We start from the raw sequence: 25,199 nt of genomic DNA on the forward strand, positions 1-25,199 counted from the left end.
AATGCAAATTGTTATTCGTTTATATTGTAAACAAATAATTTTTCTTTTCAAATAAAGACATAGTATCTGCTGGACCGTGATAGTGTGTGCCTTTAATTCCAGCCCTTGGGTGGCAGAGGCAGGCAAGTCTCTATGAGTTTGAGGCCAGCATGTTCTACGAGAGTTAGTTGAAGGACAGGTAGGGCTGTAAAACAGAGAAGCCTGTCTCACAAAATAAGAAAAGAAAAAGGCATACCATCTAAAAGGCCTTTTAAAATTCATGTTTCACTGTGGTAATAGTGGCAGTACTCACCACAAAAATCATAACCAAATGCCTATATCTCAATGATGCCCAAAAATAATCACTAATTACAATGAATAATATGTCATCTTGTAGATCACCATTTGTGCACTTTAATATGAGACTTCTGTAATGATATTTATATTTTTATTTTGCATCAGAACCTTGTAGATGAAGCTCTTTTCTCTGAAATAACATCTTGGCTGGGTTCATATTAACATAGACTCATTTGTTTTTGAATCATTGTGAAATAATTCTCCAGAAATTCTCACTGTTACATTGCAATTCATTTTTTGGTCCTCCATTTCTTCATCAGATATATCTTATTTCTCCCACTAAGTAGCTTAATAGTTTGTAAACTTTTCTGTATCTCACTTTTCTCACTTCAATATAGTGTCATGTATTTAAGAGAGTTATGAAAAAAATCCTTAGAACAATGTATAACATATACTAACAACAGGGACAAACTGTCATTACTATTGGTCATAACAGTGTTATATTAAAATGTATTTTATTTCTTCAGTTAGGCTCTTTTTTCAGCATATAATTTTTTTCCTATATGAATTTGAATAAATGCAAAGATGTAAAGTGAAAAATTACAGTGATACAAATATTTCAATAGGAATCACTAAGAAAGTAACCTGAAAATTATAAAAATTATAACAATTGGGTAGCCTATTATCTATGCTTATGTATATAAAGAAAATAAACCTAACAAAAGTGACATTGCACAGTGGAAGGACAAATGATACTATAGAAAGCTTGGTGATACTGTAGAAACAGGAGAGAAATCATAAGTGATTAATCAGTTAATGATATGTAATCAAAAAGACAATAAATGAGAGGAAAACAGCAGATAGGTAGAAACAGATCTAGGAGAAACCCCTATAGACATATCAGTTTGTTATTCTCTTCATGGTTCTATTCATAGCAAGCTTGACATCCTTGTTTCTGAGGCTATAAATAAGAGGATTTAGCATGGGCACCAAAAAGGTATAAAAGACTGAGAAAATTTTCTCCTGGCCCACGGTTTCAGCAGATAATGGCTTCACATAAGCAAGCATCCCAGATCCATAGAAGAGACTGACTGTTATGATGTGAGACCCACAGGTTCCCATGGCTTTGGACCAACCTTTACCTGATGACATTTGAACGACACTAGAAAGGATCCTAGCATATGAGACTAAGATAATGAGGCTAGATAGAGTGATAACTGTACCCACCACAACAAAGCTCAGAAGTTCATTGACATAAGTGCTACTGCAGGAGAGCTGGAGGAGAGGGAAGATGTCACACATGTAGTGGTTGATGATGTTAGAGTCACAAAACCTGAGCCTGAGCATACACCCTGTGTGAGCTATGGCCCCAGCAAATCCCATCAAGTAAGAACCAAACATCAGCATAAAACACATCTCAGGTGACATAATAACCTTGTACAGCAGTGGCTGACAGATGGCTACATAGCGATCATAGGCCATGGCAGTCAACACATAACACTCTGAGCTAACAAAAAAGCAGAAGAAAAACAATTGAGTTATGCATCCTCTGAAGGATATGGTGTTCTTCTTTAAAACAAAGCTCATCAGCATTTTGGGGGTAAAGACAAAGGAATAACAGAAATCAATGAAGGAGAGATTAAAGATAAAAAAGTACATGGGAGTGTGGAGGTTTGAGTTCAAGAAAATGAGACTCATTAAGCTCAAGTTTCCCATCACAGTGGCTGTGTAGTTCACCAAGAACAGAGCAAATAAGGGCAGCTGGAGTTCAGGTTGGTCTGTCAGGCCCATAAGAATGAACTCAGACACTGAAGAGTCATTTTCCATAATTCTTTGCTACATGTGTGGCACCTGGAAGAACAAATATAGAAATGAACTTTAATCAATTGTGAATTTTTCACTCCAAGTGGATAACTTGATTTAATCATTTCCAAGCATGAGGGAGCACATAGGTGGACCCCAAAGAGCAAAACCTAAGTGTTGATTCCTAAGTCATCCCTATTTCTGTTTTCTCTACCCATAACATGTATTCACAGAAATGTTGTCAATTGATCTCCAGTGACTCAGAATATAATTTCTTCCCTTTCCCTTGTTCTTTACTAAATATTGAAGTTGAAGAAAATAATACATAAGAAGTTTCTTTCAAAACCCAAGATTTATGAAACTCGAAATTCTAAGGGAAATTGTCAATACGACAATTCAGTGCTCACCGTTGGTCATCTAGAACCTGTCTTACTTTCAGATCTCTTGGTTCCTTCCTTCACACAGTCTAGGTGAGCAATGTTACTGGTGATGAAGTGGGTAGTTGCACAAATGTAGATTATATATGACTTGCCAGAAGAAGCTCATTGTGCAAAATGACATAGAAAGTTCTTTCCACATACTCAAAAATAAAACAACATTCTTACATGAGTCTCTAAAGCATTACCTTACTCATGAGAATAAGGTCAAGGTTTGTGAGAAAAAATATTATAAGTACAGAAAAGTATTCTTCTTTATGATATCGTCTCTATGGGATATACCCCTTGAGGGTAAAAATTACTGAATTTATGTTTACATCAACTGCTGTAAAACTAAGGTGATTCTTTTGAGATTCACAGTCTTATTCTGTTAATAATTTCTCGCCAGGGAGCATCTAATTCCCAGGGCAGAGTTGTGATTGGTCCCCTTTGCCATTCTCAAGGTTTGCACAGCTCTACAACAGAACATTCAGAGAACTGCTCACTTGCCATTTGCAGCTATCCTATGAACATCTTTGACTGGAGTAATAAACAGTAGACCACAGTTTTAAAATTCTAGATAGTTATATAGGCAGACAGACAGACAGATAGATTAAATTTCATATATAATTTATGAGAGGAGAGTAATATTAGTTTACACATAGGCTTTTACATATCTATTAGTGTAGATGTAGACAGCAATGACCCTTATTTACATATAACTATATCTGTATATACTTAGAAATGTATCTTCTATATGCTTAAGAAATAAACAGACTATTATGACAGGTGTAAGATGGTATCTCAGAGTTGCTTTGATTTGCATTTCCCTGATCGCTAAGGAGGTTGAGCATGACCTTAAGTGTCTTTTGGCCATTCGAAGTTCATCTGTTGTGAATTCTCTGTTCAGTTCAGTACCCCATTTTTTAATTGGATTAATTAGAGTTTTAGTGTCTAGTTTCTTGAGTTCTTTGTATATTTTGGAGATCAGACCTTTGTCTGATGAGGGGTTGGTGAAGATCTTCTCCCAGTCAGAAGGTAGCCTTTTTGTCTTACTGACAGTGTCCTTTGCTTTACAGAAGCTTCTCAGTTTCAGGAGGTTTCATTTATTCATTGATTCTCTTATTGTCTGTGCTACTGGGGTTCTACTTAGGAAGTGGTCTCCTGTGCCTAGATCCTGTAGATTGCCTTTCTCATCATATGTATTACAGCAAAACATATAACATAGACAAATTAAGGGCAGAAAGCTTTATTTAGTCTCAGAATTTCATGGGATTGTACTCTACCTTTTCAGAGAAAGCACAGCAGTGGAAGAAGCTCCACTTTAGAATAGCAGCAGAAACATGCAGAAAACACATCCTACATAGAGTTGAGCAGAATATAGAGAGCTTGGGCCAGAACCTCAAGTCAATATAGCTTTCAAGACCTTCCCAGGCTTATCTACTTTTTCTAATAAGGCCACAGCCAAACAAAATAGTATAATCAGCTTAGGGCCAGGTGGTCAAGCACATGAGACTTTAGAGGTCATTTTATATTATTGTGATAATGTGTTCTATCCTTACTTCGGTAGATATCTACCCACAACTGCTAGGCTGGTGTATATGCAAGTCTCTACTCTTTCACACTAACATCAATGACATTGTATTTTTAATTTCCAATATCTGTTGCTCTCATCAAATAAGAGAATAGATTTCACATATTAATTTTTGTATCCTATTACTATTTTGTGCTTTTAGTCATCTGGCTATAGAGCAGGGGGTGTTTTTGATAGTTTTCATTCACTTTTTCAGATTTCTGACAGAATATCACATCAGGAAACAAAGGAATTTTTATAACATTCTTTCTAAACTTCCCATGTGGTAAACGTGTAAAGTCATTGTTCCACAAAGCAGCATGGTTACTAATATTGATTTAAAACAGTTATCTCAGTAACAAAGCTGACAAAATTGATTACATATGCAGATGTGAAATAACTGGAATAGTCATAAATTATTATGAAAGTAAAGTTACACACATTCTTCTAATAATATTTTGAAATTTTCCAACCAAATCACACATACATGTAGCATCTTTGGAAACATTCTAAATACATATGTAAGTAGCTTATAAATATATACACTGCGTGCTTAAAAGAAACCACTAAGTTCTTAACAGAATCTTGCATACAAATACTCATTGCAATGTCATAAATTGTAGTACAAAAGACAAAAATTGAAAATATTTCTTAAAAATATCACTAGTAAAATATCCCATTTGTTTGTGTGACAATAATATAACAAAGTTGAAATAATGAAGAGTATATTCAAGTATAGTACATTAAAGTTTATTTTCAGGTCAATAATGGAACAACCTTTCTAATTCTTTTTAGTATTCTTATTTAATGGCTTGTCAAGCCAAATGTGTACAATAATAATTTCAGGGCAAAACAGAAGTGGTATTATTTCGCTCTTCTTTAAAATTTATGTTTGAAAAATGATAGGGGAGTTCAGCCAATCACATCCTGTTTGTGGGATGTGTTGCCCTAAGGCAAAAATTTACCTATAAACCTGGCGGGTGAAAGCCCCCGCATGCTCTCTCTCGTGCCTGGCTCCTGTGTCTGGATGGATCGTTGGGATTCTGGTGTAAGTCTTCCTTCTGTTTATTAAAGCTGTATATTTTGTATTAAACTAGTCTGGCGGATCCTTAATTACCGATCGCACCACGCCCCTTCAGAAAAATTTAAATTTACCAGGTTCTTTACTTGATGTTATCATCAACCATTTTACAAAGACCATCTGGAAAGGCATAAAAAGACTACTAAAATATTTTAAACATTATATAAATAAGAAAATAGGCTTGAGGTTTACTTTTGTAGACTTTACTTTTGCCACTCACTTCTCTTCGGTGTTGCACAGTACCTAAAGATGGAGGAAAGGTAGCTCTGATAGGCAAAGTAGACCATTTTTTCAGATTGCAATGGCCATGATGGTTTAAGTAAACTAACACTGGAATGTTTGTTTGTTTATTTACCTAATTTTTCACAAAATTTAAATCTAATTTAAATTAGGAAATAAAATATCTTTCAAATGAGTTATGTGCAGGAAGATCATTACAATATGGGGTTAATTTCCAAAATCATAGGTCACAACTCTCCAAATTAATATCAGAAGGTCAAAAGTTAAGAGCTAGTGCTTAAATTTATCTAATTTCAAGTATTCTTTTTTGTTTGTTTGTTATATTTTTTTCCAAGACAGGGTTTCTCTCTAGCCTGTCCTGGAACAAGCTTTTGAAGACCAGACCTGAATTGAACTCACAGAGATCCATCTGCCTCTGCCTCCCAAGTGTTGGTATTAAAGGTGTGTGCCACCATCAACTGGCTAATTCCAAATGTTATTATTATTATTATTATTTCAAAAAAAACAATCCAAATTCGCACATCCTCCCCTCCTCCCACTCCCCTCCCACTCCCTTTACAACCCTCCCCTCACCCCCTCCAGTCTTAAGAGGGCAAGGCACCCTGCTCTGTGGAAATTCCAAGGCCCTCCCCACTACATCCAGGTCAAGCAAGGTATACATCCAAAGGAAATAGGATCCCCAAAAGTCAGTATATGCAGTAGACTCCAATTATTCTTTAAAAAGCCACAGGCATTAGGATTCAGTGGTTTCCACTAACCTCTTCACAGAAGGTCACAGTTTCACAGTAGATGCAGATTATGTTAACCATTCACGAGACATATACACACCACCGCTACTGAAGACACACTGTGTGATAATTATTTAGAAATCCAAATTTAGCAACAAAGCATGTAATTCTGCCACACCAACCCCAGTAGATTCTGTGTGACAAGTTACACAGACTGAGGCATTAGACTCCTAAGGGAGGAGGTCTCCTGGAACTGGTTGTGGAACTCTCTAGCCAGACAGAAATTATTGAGCTGTAGTTCTCATGACAGTTTGTCTGTTTCTATTTCCTTTTAATATTTACAGAATGTTTCTGATAGCATGGGCCGAGAATAATAACCTTGAATTGGGGTTACTAGCCATGACCTCTTTTCTAAGAGATTCAATGCTTTGCTTCATAATCATTTACATAATTACAAAATAATACTTTGATAAAATATCCTCCCAACAATATATGAATTTGTAAGGCTGTGCATGTGTAGATGAGGTTGGCTTTGACATTGTGGTATAGAAAGCATTGCTTAAGTAGTTTTAAACTGAACTTTGAGGGTTATTAATAAGATAAAAGCTAGATGATAGTTAAGGATTACATATGAAAATTTTTGAACTTGATCAGGAACTAAGAGTCATTCATTAACTATAAGTGATTTTTTTTTGTACTTGTTTAGTGTCATAATTGATACTTTGATCCCATTGTTTAGTAACTAAGATGTTATCTATTTTGGTCATAAATGATTCTTTGAATCCACTGTTTAGGAAATGTAATACCTGATTATGTTTTCCTGTGCCAAATGATTATGATAATTGCTCTTTGTAACTGCTTCACTGAACACATCTTTTTATGTTCTTCTTGTATAAAAACCCTTGTTTGAGAGCTGTAAAATACACTCAGATTCAAACTGCCTCTGTGCTTGTTTCTGTTTGTCACCACTGAATCCTTACCCACCTGGTCTTCGAGAAACCACGTCCCACAAGACCCCACCCCCGGCTGAGGTGGGCGGTGGCATAATTCTCCAAAATGAATTGAAGTTAGTCAGTACAAATAATACTTCTTAAGAGTCAGACTGCAGCAGTCTTTTATTGTTTCTCAATTGAGTCTACAGAAAATTTGTAAAACAAAGCAGAAATAATTTCATAACAAAATTACCACTAATATATACCTAAGATGCCCAGTAATATTATGCAGTAGGCATTTGTCATATCACATTTTATTATTTAGTTATGCTTTGTGTGAGTCAGCAGAATTGTTCTTACCTAATTCTTTCTGGAAATATTCACTTCTCACATACTGTTCATTTTATTTGAAAATTATGGTGTTCCGTTTAGTTCCAATTTAGACATATGTACTAAATTGTAAAATTTACTCTCTAGTGAAAAATGTATTCTTATGATGCGTAAGCATTTTTTATTTTATAGTTAAGCATCCTGTCATTCTGATAAACAATCCATCATTTCTAAAGATAACTCTCAACAACAGAAACCAATAACAAGGAATTGCTCCAACTTTCAATCTGTTGTCTGGCTTTGTACTTCTCTGATATCCATGATCTACTATAAGGACTATTATAAAGATTATTGCTTTTCTTGCTGTTGTTTATAGATCAGCACTAGATCAGCATAAGGCTTAATGATCTCTTTGGAGTATTCATCCTCATTCCTGATTTTTAGCTGTCTACTTTGGGCAATTGTTGGTAGCCACTTACATGTCTTAATACATCTATATAGTTGAACTCCAACCCAAAGTCAAAGCCATGCAAAAGTCTTGAAAGGCTGTCTCTACACATCACGGGGTAGTGGTGGGGGGTATGGTATAAGCAATTCATCAACTGGCTGAGTTTGACAATTCCTAAGGTTGTGTTGTCTGGGGGAATGAGCCACTACAACACAGAATCACAAAACCTTTAAAGAGTCAATCTTGCTTGCCAAATAGCCCAGGGCTCTGCCAATTTCTGCTCACAGCTTCATGTCTTCTCAGCCACTGCTTTTATGATGTGAGTCTTAACCAGTGTCAGCTTTCAGGTCCCTAACAATTCCTTGTTATGAAGCTGGAAACTATCGAGTCATCATAGCACATTCAACCTCTGCCAAGGTGGAGGTATCAGACTGCCCCTGTGGTTACCAGGTCTGGTCCCTCTTTCACACTCATCCTGAACAACTATCTAGCTCTCTCTGTCATTTAACAATTCTCTTTCTTTCCTTCCTTCTGTTTATTGGATGCATGATGAGTTAAAAACTAGGATCTGTGTTACTAACTATATAACCTAAAACAATCAAATACAGAAAACAGAAAAGAATTATATTCACACTATATTTAAAAATTTACACATTACACAGACATTTAGTTATATTAGTTATTTGTTTGATTTGGCATGAGTTGTGGAGAGGCATTCCTAGAAATAAGCAAAAGAAAAAATTAGATTTACACATTTAAATAAAAATTACAGTTGTTGAATATTTGTGCCATAAACACATGTACATGAACATTTTATGATATATACATAAATATAATTATATGTATGTATATGTGTGGTAAGAATCAAACAGGAGCATATACTAGCACTCTATTCATTAGGTTATAATTTCACCTAAGGTTTCTTTTATAGAAGTAAGTAGACATTTCTTTGGAAGCATCATCCTTGTTATATAATAAAGAGAATAATGACTTTAGACACTATATATTGTTATTTTGTGGTAACTAAAAGTAATGACTATCAACAGCTCAGAAGCAGTGACAAATTCCATTATTTTATGACAAAACAACCTTCTAAAAAATCGATCATTGCTAGTGATATTTAAGAATTATGAATACAAAATTAGCATAATTTAAGCTTCAATGGTTATAAAAATGGTTAACCATTTCTCCAAGAATATACATATTGTCATTTTGTAAAGATGAGGTACAAAATTCAAAATAAGAAAAATCTTGAAAGACAAAAACTAATACTAAAATCTTTGACAATTTTACCATGGCCATAACTTTTGTCATGCATTCTCACTTTATGTGCAATTCACAAGTGTTTTTAAAGACCTGAAATAGGAAGAACTCTACAAATGTCTACTGAAAAGAACAATACAAGTAAACTTATTAACATTCAACTCCCTGGCTTTCCTTAATTGTAGAAGTATATAGATAAATAGTAGGTAGGCTGTCCAAGATTCAAAACATGTCATCTTGTGTATCTACATTGTACAAAGATGTTGCTGGTTCCACATTCAGGATGAGCCCTAGATCAAAAATATTTTCTTATGCCCAGATAAGAATATCAAGAACTTTTGTAGAGAAAAAAGAAGGGAAAGACTTAGCAGAATATAGAAATAAAGATGAAGAGAAGGAAAGAGAATATTGAAAAGATGGTAATAAGAAAATGAAATGGAGACAAAGACCCAAATTGGAGACATGGCCTAAGACAGCTCTGATGCTTGACTCACTGTGAGTCTCCTCAGAGTTCTCTTTAGAGCAAGCTTCACATCCTTATTCCTGAGACTATATATAAAAGGATTCAATAAGGGAAGCAAAAATGTACAAAATACACTGAGAATTTTCCCCTGATCCACAGATTTATCAGATGATGTTTTGATATGTGTAAGCATACCAAATCCATAGAATAGGGCCACAGTTATTATGTGGGAACTACAGGTGCTCATGGCTTTGTACAAACCCTTACCTGATGACAGTTGAGTGACATTAAAAAGAATCAAAGCATAGGACATTAAGATGATAACACTAGATGCAATGATCACTGTGCTGACAACAACAGAACTCACAAGCTCACTGGCATAGGTGCTGCTGCAGGAGAGCTGGAGAAGGGGGAAGATATCACACATGTAGTTGTTGATGATGTTAGAATTACAAAAGTGTAGCCTGATCATAAACCCTGTATGGACAATGGCACCAGCAAGCCCCATAAAGTATGAACCAAGCATCAGCAGGGAACATGTTGTAGGAGACATGATGACCATGTACAAAAGGGGCTGACAGATGGCTGCATAGCGATCATAAGCCATGGCTGTCAACACATAACACTCAGAGTTGGCAAAAAAACAGAAGAAAAACAGCTGAGTCATGCATCCACTAAAGGAGATAGTGTTCTTCTCTAAAACAAAACTCATTAGTGTTTTGGGAGTAAAGACAAAGGAATAACATACGTCAATGAAGGACAAATTAAAGAGAAAAAAGTACATGGGGGTCTGCAGATTTGAATTCAGAAAAATGAGACTCATTAAACTCAAGTTTCCCACCACAGTGACTGTGTGATACACCAGAAACAGGATGAACAGGGGTAGCTGGAGCTCAGGTCGGTCTGTCAGTCCTGTGAGAATGAATTCAGTCACTGTAGAGTCATTCTCCATAGCCATTTATGTTACCAGCAGATCTATAAAAACAGAAGTAAGTAGTCAAATTAGTAAGGAACTGTTTTTAGAGTCCAAAAAGACAACTTGAGCCAGTTATTACAAGTTCATGGTTATTTAAAGTCACAGAACAAAGCATTACTTCCCATTCCTAAGAAATCCCTATTTATTCTTTTCCTGGCCATGAAGAAAATCTACTCTAATTAAACACTGACACAACTCCTAAAGTCTCTAAACATCTATTTCCTCCTATCTCTCTAGTTTTCATCACTGTCTTTGGAACCCATGATTTATAGAGCTTAGAGTTTTTAGAGGTGTTATGAAGATAAAGACAATTGATGAAAAGCTAACCCCTGTTTACCTGAATACATCGCTGCTCTTGAACCACCCAGGCCCCACTTTAATATCCTAAGGTATTTAACTTTCTGACATAAAGAGATATGCTAGTTATCAATACAAAATTAGTTCTGACTTCCTAAAATATCTATGACAGGAATATGGCATGATTTCAATTTAAAAATTTCTCTTAAAAATTCTTTTCATTTATACAGAAGAAAATAACAGTCTCATATGTGCATTCAATATATCATTTCTTTCAAGTGAGACTCATACATAGTATTCTAGGGAAATATAGTAGACATTGTATTCATCAAGGTTCTCTAAAGTCACAGTAATCATGAAATATATATATTACATATATATATATATATATATATATAATAGAAATTTATTGGAATGACTTATAGGCTGCATTCCAACAGTGGCTACTTATAAATGGTAAGTATAAGAATCTTGTACCTGCTAAGTCAGACAATGCTGTGTGTCTCAACTATCTGCTGGGATCCCAAAGGAGGAATGAATGAGCTGATGAGGTCAAGACAAAAAAGTGAAAGACAAACCCTTCTTTATTTTATTGTCTTTCTACAGTTTCTAGTAGAAGGTGTGGCCAATATTAAAAGCATGCCTTCCAGCCTCAATATCTAGATTAAAGGCACATAGCTTCCTGCCTCAAGATTTATAACACACTTGTGCCCTCCGTTTCTGGATTGTAGTTCACTCTAGTTATAATCAATTTAAAAATCAAGAACAGCCATCAGAGAAGCATAGAAAATTATTCTGTCCTTGATGACATCTCTGAGGCTGAATGAGTTGTTTAATGGAAAAAATAACAGAACTGGTGTTTACATCATATAGTATGAATATAAACACTCTCTCTTTCGAGACTCAAAGTAATGTTTATTTCACAATTTCCCACAAGGAATAGCTAGTTCCCTGAGCAGAGTGTTGGTTTGTTCCCTTTAGAATTCTACTCATTAATCCCCACACAACTCAGTAAGAGTAAACTCCAGAGACATAAAAACTTGTCTTTCTTGTAATTTTCTACAAATTCTGGCATTTGCATCAGTAACTACATGGTTCAGAGATGAAACTACAAAAAAAAAAGGTTGAGGGGAGAGGAATGGGTTCTCAAGATAATGTGAGTTAAATTTGGATTTTTTTTCTTAATAATGAAACTATATACCAAAGTTGTAATTTTATTTACATATCCATATTTGTGTATATATCTATATAATATTGCTCATAAGAGAGTGTCTAAGATATGGTTTAGTAGTAGAAACATTATTTGGTATACACAAGTCTGCTATGGGACAATAGTTTATACCCAGTCAATTGTATGTTAATAAAATGCTGTGGCCAGTAGCCAGGCAAGAAGTATAGGCAGGACAACCAACAGGAAATAGAATTGGGTCAATGAGAACAGAAGGATTCTGAGAAGAAGGAAACAGATTCCAGGCACAGAAGAAGTAAGATGTGACTGCCTTGCTGAATAAGGTACCAAGCCACGTGGCTAGCATAGAGAAGAATAATGGGCTAATATAAGTTATAAGAATTAATAAGACGCCTGAGATAATGGATCAATCAATTTATAACTAATGTAGACCTCTGTGTGATTTCTTTGGGACTTAATGATTGTGGGAATTTGGCAGGATAGAAACCCCAATGACAAATAGTGCCTACAAGGACAACTGCATCCACATAAAGTCTGAGAGAGCATGGGAAATAATTGTAGACAAAAATGAATAGAGTTAAGCACAGCTTATTGATAGCAGCATTTTCTCAGTTGAGTTCTGTTTGCTAAAGACAAATGCACCTCATTTAAGAGAGGCTTCCTGAATCAGCTTTAGCTTAAAAGCTTGCAGCTCTTTTAAGAGGACCTACCACAAAACACTTATGTGGTGTTGTTGAAAAGTTGACTGCATGCTTTTTGGTTTTCAGTCATAGCAGAAAAAAAACACGCCGTTTAAAAATGCCGGCTTTCTGGGCAATACTGCCAGTGCAAACTCTGACTCTTTCAGGCAGGGTGTCCAGCTACAGAGCATTTGAGTGTGCTTTGTAAGCAGACTGCTGCTTGCTTGCAGGAAGCTTGAAATGCCATAGAGTTGTGGCAATAAATATGGCTACAGCAGTTACCTGTGCCATGAGGCTGGAATCTCAGAAAGCTAAGAAATGGGCTAGATCCAGCTGCCAAAGCCACAGCTTTAAACTTAGCCATATTGCTTAGCAAAATAAAAACTTGTGTGGTCAGAAAAATAGAGAGATACAGTAAAGAGAGAAAAGATGAAGAAAACCTCTAAATGATTTGCAGTATATTAAAAATACATGCAGGCTAAAGTTAAAGTCATTAAAATAAAATTAAATAGAGTAGTTGGATGTGGTGGTGCACACCTTTAATCCCAGCATTTGGGAGGCAGAGGCTGACAAATCTCTGTGGGTTCAAGGACAACCTGGTCTACAGAGTGAATTCTAGGATAGCCAAATATACACAGAGTTACCCTGTCTCAAAAAGCCAAAAATTAAAAAGAAAAGAAATAGAGGATAAGATAAAGCCACATAAAATGAAAAACACACAGAGAATCTGGATACTCTATGTTATTATGTTCTCTTTGAATTGTTTGAATGCTGAGGAAGGAGCAACAGCTACTAAAAGATATTTGTTTATAAATGCTATTGAATTAATCCAAGATAGGTATTTTGAAAATACCTTGACTTCAAAATTGAAGTCAAAAGGTATGTTACTTTGGAGAAGAATATTTGCTTTTGTTTCTGTAGGAAATGAGAGGCTGTGTATTCATTCTCAGTTAAGAAAAATCAGGTTTGACCAAGAAAGACCATGCAAGAAATCTCCGTTAAAATCAGATGGCCCAGATGTCTGAGTTTTACATACAGAACAAATTCAAGACTCCAGTCATGACTTAATGATAATTCTAATATTTTTAGGTCCCTATAAGATTATCAGCACCCCAACCAGCAGGAAGTAACCTGAAAACAACACCCACATTCCCAAAAAATGGACTATGGATATTTTCCTTTGTTTAGAATGTTGGTTACAAGTTGTTATGGATAATGGTCAGGAGAAAAGCTAAATGAAGAATATTAAATTCAGAGTTCTTGTTCCTGAAAAAAAAAGGGGAAGTGCTGTGGAACAATGATTTGTACCCTATCAATTGTATGTTAATAAAACGCTGATTGGTTAGTAGCTAGGCAGGAAATTTAGGTGGGACAACCAGACAGGAAGTGGAGTCTGATCAATGAGAATAGGAGAATTCTGGGAAGAAGGAAGCAGATTCTGTATTTGTGACCCAGCCACAGAAGTAAGATGTGACTACCTTGCTGAATAAGGTACCGAGTCACGTGGCTAGCATAGACAAGAATAATGGGTTAATATAAGTTAGAATAATTAATAAGAAGCCTGAACTAATGGGTCAATCAGTTTATAACTAATGTAGACCTCTGTGTGATTTCTTTGGTACTTAACAATTGTGGAAACCAGGCAGGACAGAAACCCCAACAACACAAGTCTCTAGGTCTAATCTCACCACTGTAAAAATGATAGTAATATTAAGCAAAACAGAAGACCTACAGTTACCATTTTGTTGTTTTAATCAAATTAAATGATCCACATATTATAGCACATGACTATCCAGTACATATAAAACAATTCTCCTTTTCTGTTCCATATCTTTATATATGTATATAAATAAGGATTTCTTATCCTTATCACAATAGACATTCAGGGGAAACAAATATATGCTGTGCTGTTCTCCTGTGTAACGCGGATGAACATCACCTTTGGCCCTTCTCATTATTACATGCTGGTACTATCATCCCTATCATCACCACCTATATACCTGTCAATGCCAATGAAATGTCTCTAGACATTGTAATATATTCAGTGAGCACAATTAGGGCTTAAAAATGATGTGGTAGAAACAAAAAGTCCTACTGGCTTTGAAGTTTTCTGCAAAGTAACCTGGTGGTATTCTAATAGAACAGACCTTGTAGACAACTTGACCTTTCTGTAATGCAGCTGCCCATAGGCTCACTCAAACCATCCCTCTACTAAAGTAGATCATTGAAACAAAGAACCCCCTTAAGAAAAATTGTAGAACATAGAATCACTGCCCACAAAATCAATTATAAAGTAGAAATACTGTTCTTCCCAGTTCTAAGCCTCTGTGTTTCAGTCATCTGATCATGTAGAAATTGTCTTACCTAAGCGGTAGAGATCATACTACTAGTTAATCATTTACCAAGAGAGTGTGAAGGAAAGGTAAGGAGCTGGTAGCAGATTTACCGTGTCTTCAAAGCATGTGCCATTTTCATAAGACTAAGGTTCAGCTAAACTTCCTTAGACTTCCAGAGCAGAACTCCCTTAGAATTTCCCTGTGGTGATCAAATTGAAAAGGAAGACATAGAAGTACCTATGTTTACATTCTAATTTATGGTAGTGGAGATAATCTTCCTACCTGGAATTTTGCAATCCCTTGAATTTAGATCCTAGGATTCTTTGAAGTCATTCATAGTGAAACAAACAAAATTAATATCACTAATGTTGCATAATTAGAATTCTATATATTGTTTTATTTTTCCTAAAATATATGTGCCATATATTATTTATTATGCTGACACATAATATGGTTCTCTATTTAAATAAACAAGGGCAAATATTTAAGATATGAAGAAAAGTTGTACGCTGATTTTTAAAGAAAGGTACTATATAATATAAATGGCTATTTCATTAAAGTGTATTTTGATTATATTATTCTGACAAATAAAAATTTCCTTGCATTTAACAGATTAAAATCAAAGCTGTGTACAGGGATAAATGCCATTTGTAGAGTCTAAGTTCTATTTCATTGTTATAGTCAAAGGATGCTACTTATCTGGCAATATCTACTCCCTCTGACTCTTACAATTCTTCTTTTCTATCTTTGAAGATGCCTGCATCTTGGGGTGAGGCAGTGTGATGTATATGTTCCTTTCACAGGTTAGTGATACTTCTTACCCCTCACCCACTCCTCCTTCATCCTTCCCTCTCCTACTTGTAATCATCAGGCAAAACACTTTTGGAATATATTAACTTGTTTCCACCAACTCAAAGGCAAAAAAATTCAACAGATGGCATCTGTGTGCAATAACAAAGAAGTTTCTACTTTAATCTCCTATGTGATGACCCTGCTATTATTTTAAAGGTACATTGATTTATGCCTTTCTTTGTTCTGTTATTATAAAAGCCTCCATAAAGCTGTAGCATTTCATTGTGGTATTTGGAGCAACCTGAATCCATATCTCTGAGTTGTAGTCAATACAGAGTAAACGATCTCTTCAAAGTGGCACGTTAAATGAGATCAGTTATCATTTAACTTCAAAGATTTCTTCTATAACCTCGATTGTTTATAAATTTTAAAAAAAGTAGCTCAGAATGTTCCCCAGGTGGACAGATGTGAACATTTTCAGGACTTCCTGATGCTCTAATGAATCTAATTTTTACATGCTATTGAAATCTAAGTAAACCCTTAACTTCTTTTCATTTCTGTTAACTTGAAAGATAACTACTTTTAGCGTGCAGGTGAACAACATGAGGTATATTCACTCACTTTTCTTTGCTGTATATATCATGCTGATTTGTGGGTTATGATGATGGTGGTTGCCTAAGAAACTTTTCATAGACTTCTGTCAAAAGCAATTCGGCCTGAAGATTGTCCTAGGGTGACACAGGACATAAGCTTGGCATCTTGGCCTTTGCACTCTGTCTGTATCTTCTGTACTTTTACCCTATTAAACGTTGCACACATACATGCTAGACATTCAGAGAAAGGCAGTAGGATATTGATATATGCCAAAATTTCCTCAGTTTTCTAGTCCCCCTCAGAGCTAAATATACATTGTGTGACTAACATAGCTTCAGGTTTTACAGAAATATTAAGACCCCCAGATTGACAACTTTCAGTTTTTGCAGTTTCAGAGCACTGTCTACAAGACACCTGCACTTTCCTACAACTCTTGCCAAAATCAAAAGGAATATAAATTAGTGCTGCATTAAGACAGTCACTTGTGGATACTAGCCACCTTCTTGCCTTGCAGACTATATGAATGAATTTTTTTTAATTCCAATAACTCAACCTTAGTTCACTAGTTTCCTTTATCCTTCTATGTATATAAACTTTGACCCAATGTACAATAATTAATTGTCAAAAAAAGAGATTAGCCATCAATAAAAGTAAATTTGATATGTGTCATTTGATCATTAGTCATACAGATCATATGTTATACAGATGATGTGTCATATAAATCATATGTCATACAAAGCATATCTGATGTCTCTATCACTGATGTAATTTCATTTTTCAAATTCTTAATTTTATGCCTATTTACTTAAAAAGATAGATTTTTCCCCCAAAATTAACCAAGAGTATGGATCCATTTCATTAATGATTTCAACATTTCCTTTCAAAAAACTGTAAAAATAATTCATTTGTACCTCACATCTCAAAAACTATGTTTGAAATTTAAAAACTGAGTAAACCGTTTAGGCTTTTATTTTATTTTGTAATTAAATAACATTTTAAAAATTTATTTTGCACACCAACCCGGTTCCCCTTCCTCCTCTCCTCCATCGCCCTCTTATTTCTGATCTGCTACCCTCCCCAGCTGCTCTTTCTCCATCTCCATTCAGAAATGGGAAGCTATCCCATGGGCTTGCACAAAATATGGCACATCAAATTGAGGCAGGACCTAGCTCCTCCCCTTGTGTCAAGGCGGGGCAAGATAATCCAGGATGGGGAACAGGTTACCAAATACCAGCTATGAGTCAGGGATAGGACCTTGTTCCACTGTTAGAAACCCTACTAAGAGACCAAGCTACACAATTGTCTCACATTTGCAGAGGGCCTAGGTCGGTTCCATGAAGGTTCCCTAACTGTTGGTCCAGCATCCATGAGCTCTGCGAACTCAGGTCCACTATTTCTGTGGGTTTGGAAAATGTGGTACATTTACACAAAGCAGTATGAATCAACTGGGGAAAAAAAAACCAATGATATCATGGAATTTGCAGGCAAAATGGATAGAATTAGAGAAAAAAATCATTCTGCGTGAAGAAACCCAGACTCAGAAAGACAAGCAAGATACGTACTCACTCATAGGTAGTTATCAGAACTAAAGTATAGGCTAATCAACCTACAGTCCACTGCCCCAGAGAGTCTGAATAACAGTAAGGGTCCAGAGAGGGTTGCACAGATTTCCCTGGGAAGGGGAAATAGAAAAAATCTCCTAGGAAAACTAAGGTGGGAGGAGGGAGAAAGGCAAGACGGACTCTAGAGAGAGCAGGTTGGATAGGCTGGATGGAGGTGGATTGGAGGCAGGATGGAGCGGAAGAGTAACAAAAGAAACGTCTTGAGTGGAGGGTGCATTTTGCAGTTAGGGAAAGACCTGTCTCAAGGGAAATCCCAAAAACCCACAAGGATGACTACAACTAAGAGTCCTAGCATTATAGAGAGGGTGCCTGAACTTAGCCATCTACTGGAAGCAGATTGGTGACTTCCCTAAATTCGTCAAAGATACTCTATCCAGTAACTGATGGAAGCAGAGGCAGAGATCCACAGACAAGTACTGCACTGAGCTCTGAGAGTCCTGTGGAATAAAGGGAGAAAGGACTGTCCAAGGCAAGGGTGTCAAGATGGGTGAACCCACAGAGGCTGTTTTTATTATGTCCAAGGGTTTGAAATGTTCCTCCTAGGCCTTTCCCTCCAACGTAGAATGACTTTACTCACTGAAATCTATATTAGAAGAGATGTGTTCAAGTGTTCTCTACTAAATAAAATGATAGATGAGGAAGGATAAGAAAATACTAAGAACTCAGATTTGATCAGTAGACTGAATACAGTTAATAATTGAAAAAGCCATTAGAATGTCACAAGAATGGGATCACAAACTCTTTACCTAAGAAACAGGAGGCATGAGACATCAGTCACCAAAGTCATCCTGCCCTTCGGTTGCTCATATCAGTTCTCACCGGGCATAGACACAAACACCAGTAACAGAAGGGCATCCTTCAGTGATCCTAGCCGAGCGGTGCAATTCTAGTGAACACTGTGTTTGCTGTAGGTTTGCTGTTGCTGCTGCTTCCTCTTCTTCCTCTTCCTCTTTTTCTTCCTCATCCTTCTCTTTCCTTTTCTTCTTATTTTTCTCCTCCTTCTTTTAAAAAACTGTAAGAACTCAATCTTTTCAAAATATTTTTTTCCTTTGGCAGTCTAGAATTCATCTATTAAAATTACATTTCTTTACAGAAAATGAATTTTTTAAAATGTTTCAAAAACGAGGGATTTGGTTTCATTTTTAGTTTTTTTTAATCTATTTTTCGGAGTTTTGGTTTTCAGAATAGGTTGCCTTTTGGTTTTGGTTTGTTTTCTGTTTAAGTTTGTTTATTTGGTTGGTTGGTTAGTTGGTATTGAAATACAAAGTCTTGTTATATAGCACATGCTGACTTGAAACTCAATATGTTCAGGAAAGCATTGCTCCTGGCCAGCTTTCTGTCTCAGACTCCCATGTGTAGAATAACAGTATGTGATACAGTATTGACACCCTTACTGGCAAGTTCATTTGGGTTGTTATATTGTTTTGTTTTTCTCACTATAGGCTCTTAATAATATGAGTAACTGGGCCTGGTGATACATAACTATAATTCTAACAACTCTGGATGCTAAAGTCAAGACCTACCTGGACTCTAGGTAGGGCTCAAGATCATCATGAGTAACTCAGTGAGAGCTTGTTTCAAATGTGACATTAAAAAGAGGAATGTCTATATTCAGCACTATGATAAAGTATTTCTTAGTCCTATGTTTACTGCCTATGACACAAAGATTTAAAATTATGTTTTCCACTGCATCTATTGCTTTGGTCTACCATAATTTTTTAATTTACTATTTTTATTGAGCTCTACATTTTTCTCTGCTCCCCTCCCTACCTCTGTCCTTTCCTTTAACCCTCTCCCAAGGTTCCTATGTTCCCAGTTTACTCTGGAGATCTTGTCTTTTCTACTTCGCATGTAGATTAGCTCTATGTATGTCTCTCTTAGGGTCCTCATTGTTGTCTAGGTTCTCTGGGACTGTGATTTATGGGTTGGTTTTCTTTGCTTTATTTTTAACAGTATAGTAGACCAAATGACTTAAACAAGAGGAGATCATTCTTGCAGGTCTGGGGGATAAAAGTCATTCATCAAGTGTGGGTCATGTGTTCTCTAAGGCTTCTCTCTTTGGTTTACAGGTGACTATGCTTTTGATGTGTTACCAGGCACTTCCTGTGAGTACGTCCATTCTTAACATTTACATGTCCCCATGTTTTTTCTTGTAAGGACATTAGTCATATTGGCTTTTGGCCAATCTTAACATAGCTAATTAATCTAAATGAGAAAACTACTTATATCAATAAGAACCTAGAACTGTTATAGTCTATTTTTTCTAAAGAAAGGGAAATCAACAAAAGTTCATACAGAAGCACACCTGTATAAAAACCACTATTCTACAAAGAAAGGGAATACAGTATGGAACTACATTAAGGCAGCAATATTGAGATTAGTAAAACTTGATGTGTATTATGTGTATGTATACACTCCTATTTCAAGATAACTTGATAATTTATCTTGTCTTCAGAAATAAGGCATATATATCATGAGCTTCAGATATAATGACCTAGTTCCTATGACTTGTGACTATTTTGAGCCTTGGGTATAATTGTTTTGCAATGAATGAATAAGTAAATTGGTATAAGAATGATACAATTTCAGCAATAAAATCCTTTAAAATTGAAGGTATGCCCATGAGTATTTAGTTCTTTTCTGACATGGGAAGGTATTACATCCATTCAAAGTAGTAAAAATGCATTATATATATATATATTAATTACTTTTAATATTCTAATATTCTGATATGTATATATGTGTATCAGAAGTATAGTTTCATTTTATACTATAGATTGAATTAACCCCATAATTTTAAAATTGAATATACTTTTTCATAAATATATATGACTCTTAAATAGTCCTGAATTAACTCTGTGCTTGTATTAGCTTGGGAAAATTAACATGGACTAATTCTTCAAGATTAATTATAATAACAGAAAAGCCAATAACCATGTTCAGTTGCTTGCATATACATAAGTAATGATAGCTATGTTGGAACCACCAGCAGGAAGTTGTGAGAGCAGGGGTAGTAGAAGACACTTACAATCTCAGTACTCAAGGACTAGTTTCATGGACACCCTGTGGTACAAAATACAATCCTGTCTCAATGTAAAATCAAACAAAAATAAGCAGTGAGAGGCTGACTTCAGGGAAGTTAAGTGAAAAAAATTGCATGTTTATATTCCTTGAATATGATATTTAAATGCAACATATAGTACTTTTAACTCATTTATTTAATGTATATCACAGCAGTTTTAATATTTGTTGTCCAGATTCTAGGACTGAAAAAACAAAGAAGCAAAGCTTAAAGAATCCAGAGTCAAAAACTGACCAGTGTGCTGATCTTTCCATTTGACAGTTTACTGGGGAGAAAGGGCTGAGACAGGATCAGGAGACATCTAGCTAACTCCGGCTGCTGCCTCAGTTGACATCTAGCACTTGCTGACCAGTTCTTCAAGTGTGCATGATTAGCAAAGAAATGTCATCCCTCTGACAGGACTTAAAATGTTTGTTATTAAAATTTGTTGTTTCATGAATTTTACTACTGATTGCTTTTGAGTGAATTGACTGAGCTTCAGAATATGGATGATGGAAGAAAATAAAGTCCGATGTATGTTTAATATTACCTGGATTTTTATTGTGCTTCTTGACACTAATTCTTTTCTCTTACAAATTCCCAATTCAACCTCATTTACTAATTATTTTTTACACTTGTATACATGCTTTTCTGCTTCACCTTCTTCCATAGCATTCATATGTTTCCAGTAATCATTCCAGATCAATCTTTATGATAATATCCCCACATCTGAAGCGCTGCCCATCCCATCCTTATGTCTAGATGTTCAGCAGGCAACCTTGCCTTCAGACAGGTCACCTGCCTCCTCTGAAAGAGTCCTTCCTACCAGCCAATCCAAGATAAAAGGCAGCTGTTATCAGTAGAAGTACATTTTTTCAAGTAATTGTGTATCATTTTCTGACACGAACTTACAGAAACAATATATTTTTTATTATCCTTCTAATCTGGAGAGTTCTAAGTTTACAAGTATCTTCATATTTCTATACAGATACACATATATACATATTTTAATTTGTTATCTCTCCCAACAAAGCTGGACAATGCAAACCAATAGGAGGAAAGGAGTCCCAAGAGTAGATAAAAGGGTCAAAGACATACCTGTTCCCATAGTTAGGAGGCCCACAAAAACACCAAGCTAACAGCTATAACACACACACCAAGGACCTGCTGCAGATCCCTGCAAGAGACATGCTTTCCCCCTTCAGTTTCTGTGAGCCCGTATGTGCTTTGTTTAGTTGATTCAGGACCCTGTGTTTTCTTGGGGTCCTCTATTATTTCTGGTTCCTACAGTCCTTCTACCCCTTCCGTCTTCCTTGGGATTCCCTGAACTACTAGGACAGAGACTGGATAAAGTGTCTCATTTAGATCCTTACTCTGCATCATGTCTGGCTATATTTTTAATGTTTGACAAGGGCTACATATTTTGATGTGTAGAATAGAATACATGTTCAGTTTATATTTGTTACTTCAACAGACAGCATCATCATACATAGAATTCTGAGACAGAATGAAAGTGGAAATTATTAAATGGAAAAAACTGACTGCTAATAAGTTCAGATTACATGATTTATTTGAGTAAAAGAAAAATTCCTCTACCAATAACTAGTAAATTTTCTTAGTCAGATTCTTCCCAATGAAGATATAACAGATCTATATATTCACATACCTGCCCTCAAGTCCATGATATAAAAACCTAATATTGGTTCCCTTTATCATGAATGATCTAAAGAGTTTCATTTTCAGCCTTCAAGTACACAAATTTTAACAGAATTACCACTGCTGTTTCCCAAACTAATTTAAAACTAAAAAGAAATAAACAGAGTGAAAGGGCATTTCTGCTTCTTAACCTTCTGAAAATAAAAGACCTCTTAACATGAACTTTCCTACAAATATCCCCAGGGAATTGCTGATTAAATGAGACACTGTCTCTAAGACTATAGAAATTTTTTTCTTAGTGGTACAGCAACATAAGACTTCTAGATGGACCCCAGACAAAGATATCACAGTTGTCTTTAAGATACAGATCAATGGATGAACACTTGCCCAACAGGCAAGAAGACCTGGACATTATTACCCAAGTACATAAACTGCAAAGATATTCAAAAATACACAGTTGAAAGATATTTTGACCCTATTGATTCTGAGTAAAATATCAAACAGTGCTTTTCACTGATCTCCTTGTGATTTCTGAGCCTAGAGTGTACTCTACTGGTAGATGGCTACATAACTGTGTTTGTTCAGTTTCAATACTGGCATAAGATATATTTGATTTTGGAAAATTATAGAATAAACTATATACTCTAAAAAGGTGATGAGTTAATCATCCTTTACTCTTTTTACTTCAGTTTATCATTGAAAATTAACAATTTTGAATAATGTTAAATAATTTTAATTCTACACTATTCTCATCATTGATAAGTTTCATGTTATTTTAATTATTGTACCCACTGAAGTTCTTCTCTATACTGGGTGAAATTCCAGGGCCCCATGCTTGTAAGCAAATGCTCTGCCAATGAGCAGTTCCTCTGGTACTCTCACTAGTTGTGAACCTCATGTGTACTAAGATTTACTTCCACAACAAATATATGTTCTACTTAAGTAAATGCATTTTTCTTCAAAGCTTTTTTAAGTGCAATGTGAACATCTTTATTTCTTATACTGTAAATGAAAGGATTCAACATTGGGCCCACAATGGTATAAAATATAGTAGATATTTTATCATTGTCCACAGATTCACTTGAAGGTTTAAAATACATGAATGCTGCAGCTCCAAAGAAAAGAGAAACAGCTACAACATGGGAGCCACAAGTGCTGAAGGCTTTTGACCTACCCTCTGCAGAATGGATGCCAAGGATGTTGGAAAGAATCAAGGTGTAAGAAATAAAGATAGTCAGGCTGGGCACTGTTACATTGACACCCACAACAATGAAAACCACCAGCTCATTGATGTAGGTACTTGTGCAGGAGAGCTTCAGGAGAGGAGGAATATCACACATGTAGTGATTGATGATGTTGCCGCCACAGAAGGTCAGTCTCAGCATGCACACTATGTGGGCCATTGCACCCACGAACCCCATCACATTCACACATACCGTCATCATGTGGCAGACCTGATAGGACATGGTGACCTGGTAGAGCAAGGGCTTACAGATGGCAGCATATCTGTCATAGGCCATGGCTGTCAAAATATAACATTCATCAATAACAAAGAAAGCAAAGAAAAAGAGCTGAGTCATGCACTCTGCATGGGAGATGGTGTTCTGCTTCACAAAACTCACCAGCATCTTGGGGATTATAACAGAGGAGAAGCAGAGATCTGTGAAGGATAGGTTGAAGAGAAAGTAGTACATGGGGGTGTGCAGGTGAGGGCTCAAAACAATCAGAACAATCAAGCCCAGGTTCCCCACCATGGAGACCACATAGATTCCCAAGAAGAGGAAGAAGAGAGGCAGCTGGAGCTCTGGCTGCTGTGTCAAACCCAGCAGGATGAACTCCTTCACTGAAGAGTTATTTCCTGAGGCCATTTCTCGGGTCATATCTGTGAGAACAGTAGCAGTAAACGATTACATTAAAATAAAATTGCAGCCTTCTCTGAAATGAGAATAAGAACCAGAATCAAATGACAATGCCAAGCTTACACTCTCTGTTCCTCTATTTTCTATGGGGTTTTTTTGGAATTTATGTATAGAAATAACAATTAATAAATGGAAGGCCATTTCTTTGAGAATGATATTTATGGCACCCATGACTATTCCTGGGTCTGAAGCATCTCTGTTCTTCTATCCCGACAATCCACCACCCAATTCAGGCTCAGGAATCATCACAAAAGAGAAGAGACAAGGTACAGTGAATTGTTCCAAGGTAGTTTGGGAGGAAAAAAATGCATCCAATTCTTTGCTTACCTTTTTTCCTGGAGAACTCACAAGTGACCTTAGTAACGCTTCTGTTCTCACAGAGGGTCAATACACATGACACAGATGACCTATAAGGTGAATAGCCTAGAAAAGCAATGCACTTTTCTGTTATTATTAGCTTTGGTTTGGTCATGAGGGAAACTCGTTTTGGAAAGGTAATCCAGAGCACTCATTCTCCAGATTCT

General features: G+C 35.9%; 3 protein-coding genes across 3 annotated transcripts; all 3 read right to left on the reverse strand.

Moving 5' to 3' along the window:
• Positions 1-1,176: 1,176 nt before the first annotated feature.
• LOC125409817 (olfactory receptor 8C8-like) lies at positions 1,177-2,133 on the reverse strand. The gene has a single exon (XM_048449010.1). It carries the CDS (start codon positions 2,101-2,103, stop codon positions 1,177-1,179), a length of 927 nt encoding a protein of 308 aa, XP_048304967.2. The 5' UTR covers positions 2,104-2,133.
• A 7,424-nt stretch (positions 2,134-9,557) lies between these two features.
• Positions 9,558-10,532, reverse strand: LOC125410004 (olfactory receptor 8C8-like). The gene has a single exon (XM_048449228.3). The coding sequence runs from the start codon at positions 10,509-10,511 to the stop codon at positions 9,558-9,560; it is 954 nt and encodes a 317-aa protein (XP_048305185.3). The 5' UTR covers positions 10,512-10,532.
• Positions 10,533-23,694: 13,162 nt separating this feature from the next.
• LOC125409826 (olfactory receptor 8B3-like) lies at positions 23,695-24,645 on the reverse strand. Its single transcript, XM_048449013.2, has one exon. It carries the CDS (start codon positions 24,634-24,636, stop codon positions 23,695-23,697), a length of 942 nt encoding a protein of 313 aa, XP_048304970.1. The 5' UTR covers positions 24,637-24,645.
• Between the last annotated feature and the right edge of the window lie 554 nt (positions 24,646-25,199).

This window comes from Myodes glareolus, chromosome 4 (genome assembly GCF_982192425.1).
Source record: "Myodes glareolus chromosome 4, mMyoGla1.1, whole genome shotgun sequence".
NCBI classification, from domain to species: Eukaryota; Metazoa; Chordata; class Mammalia; order Rodentia; family Cricetidae; genus Myodes; species Myodes glareolus.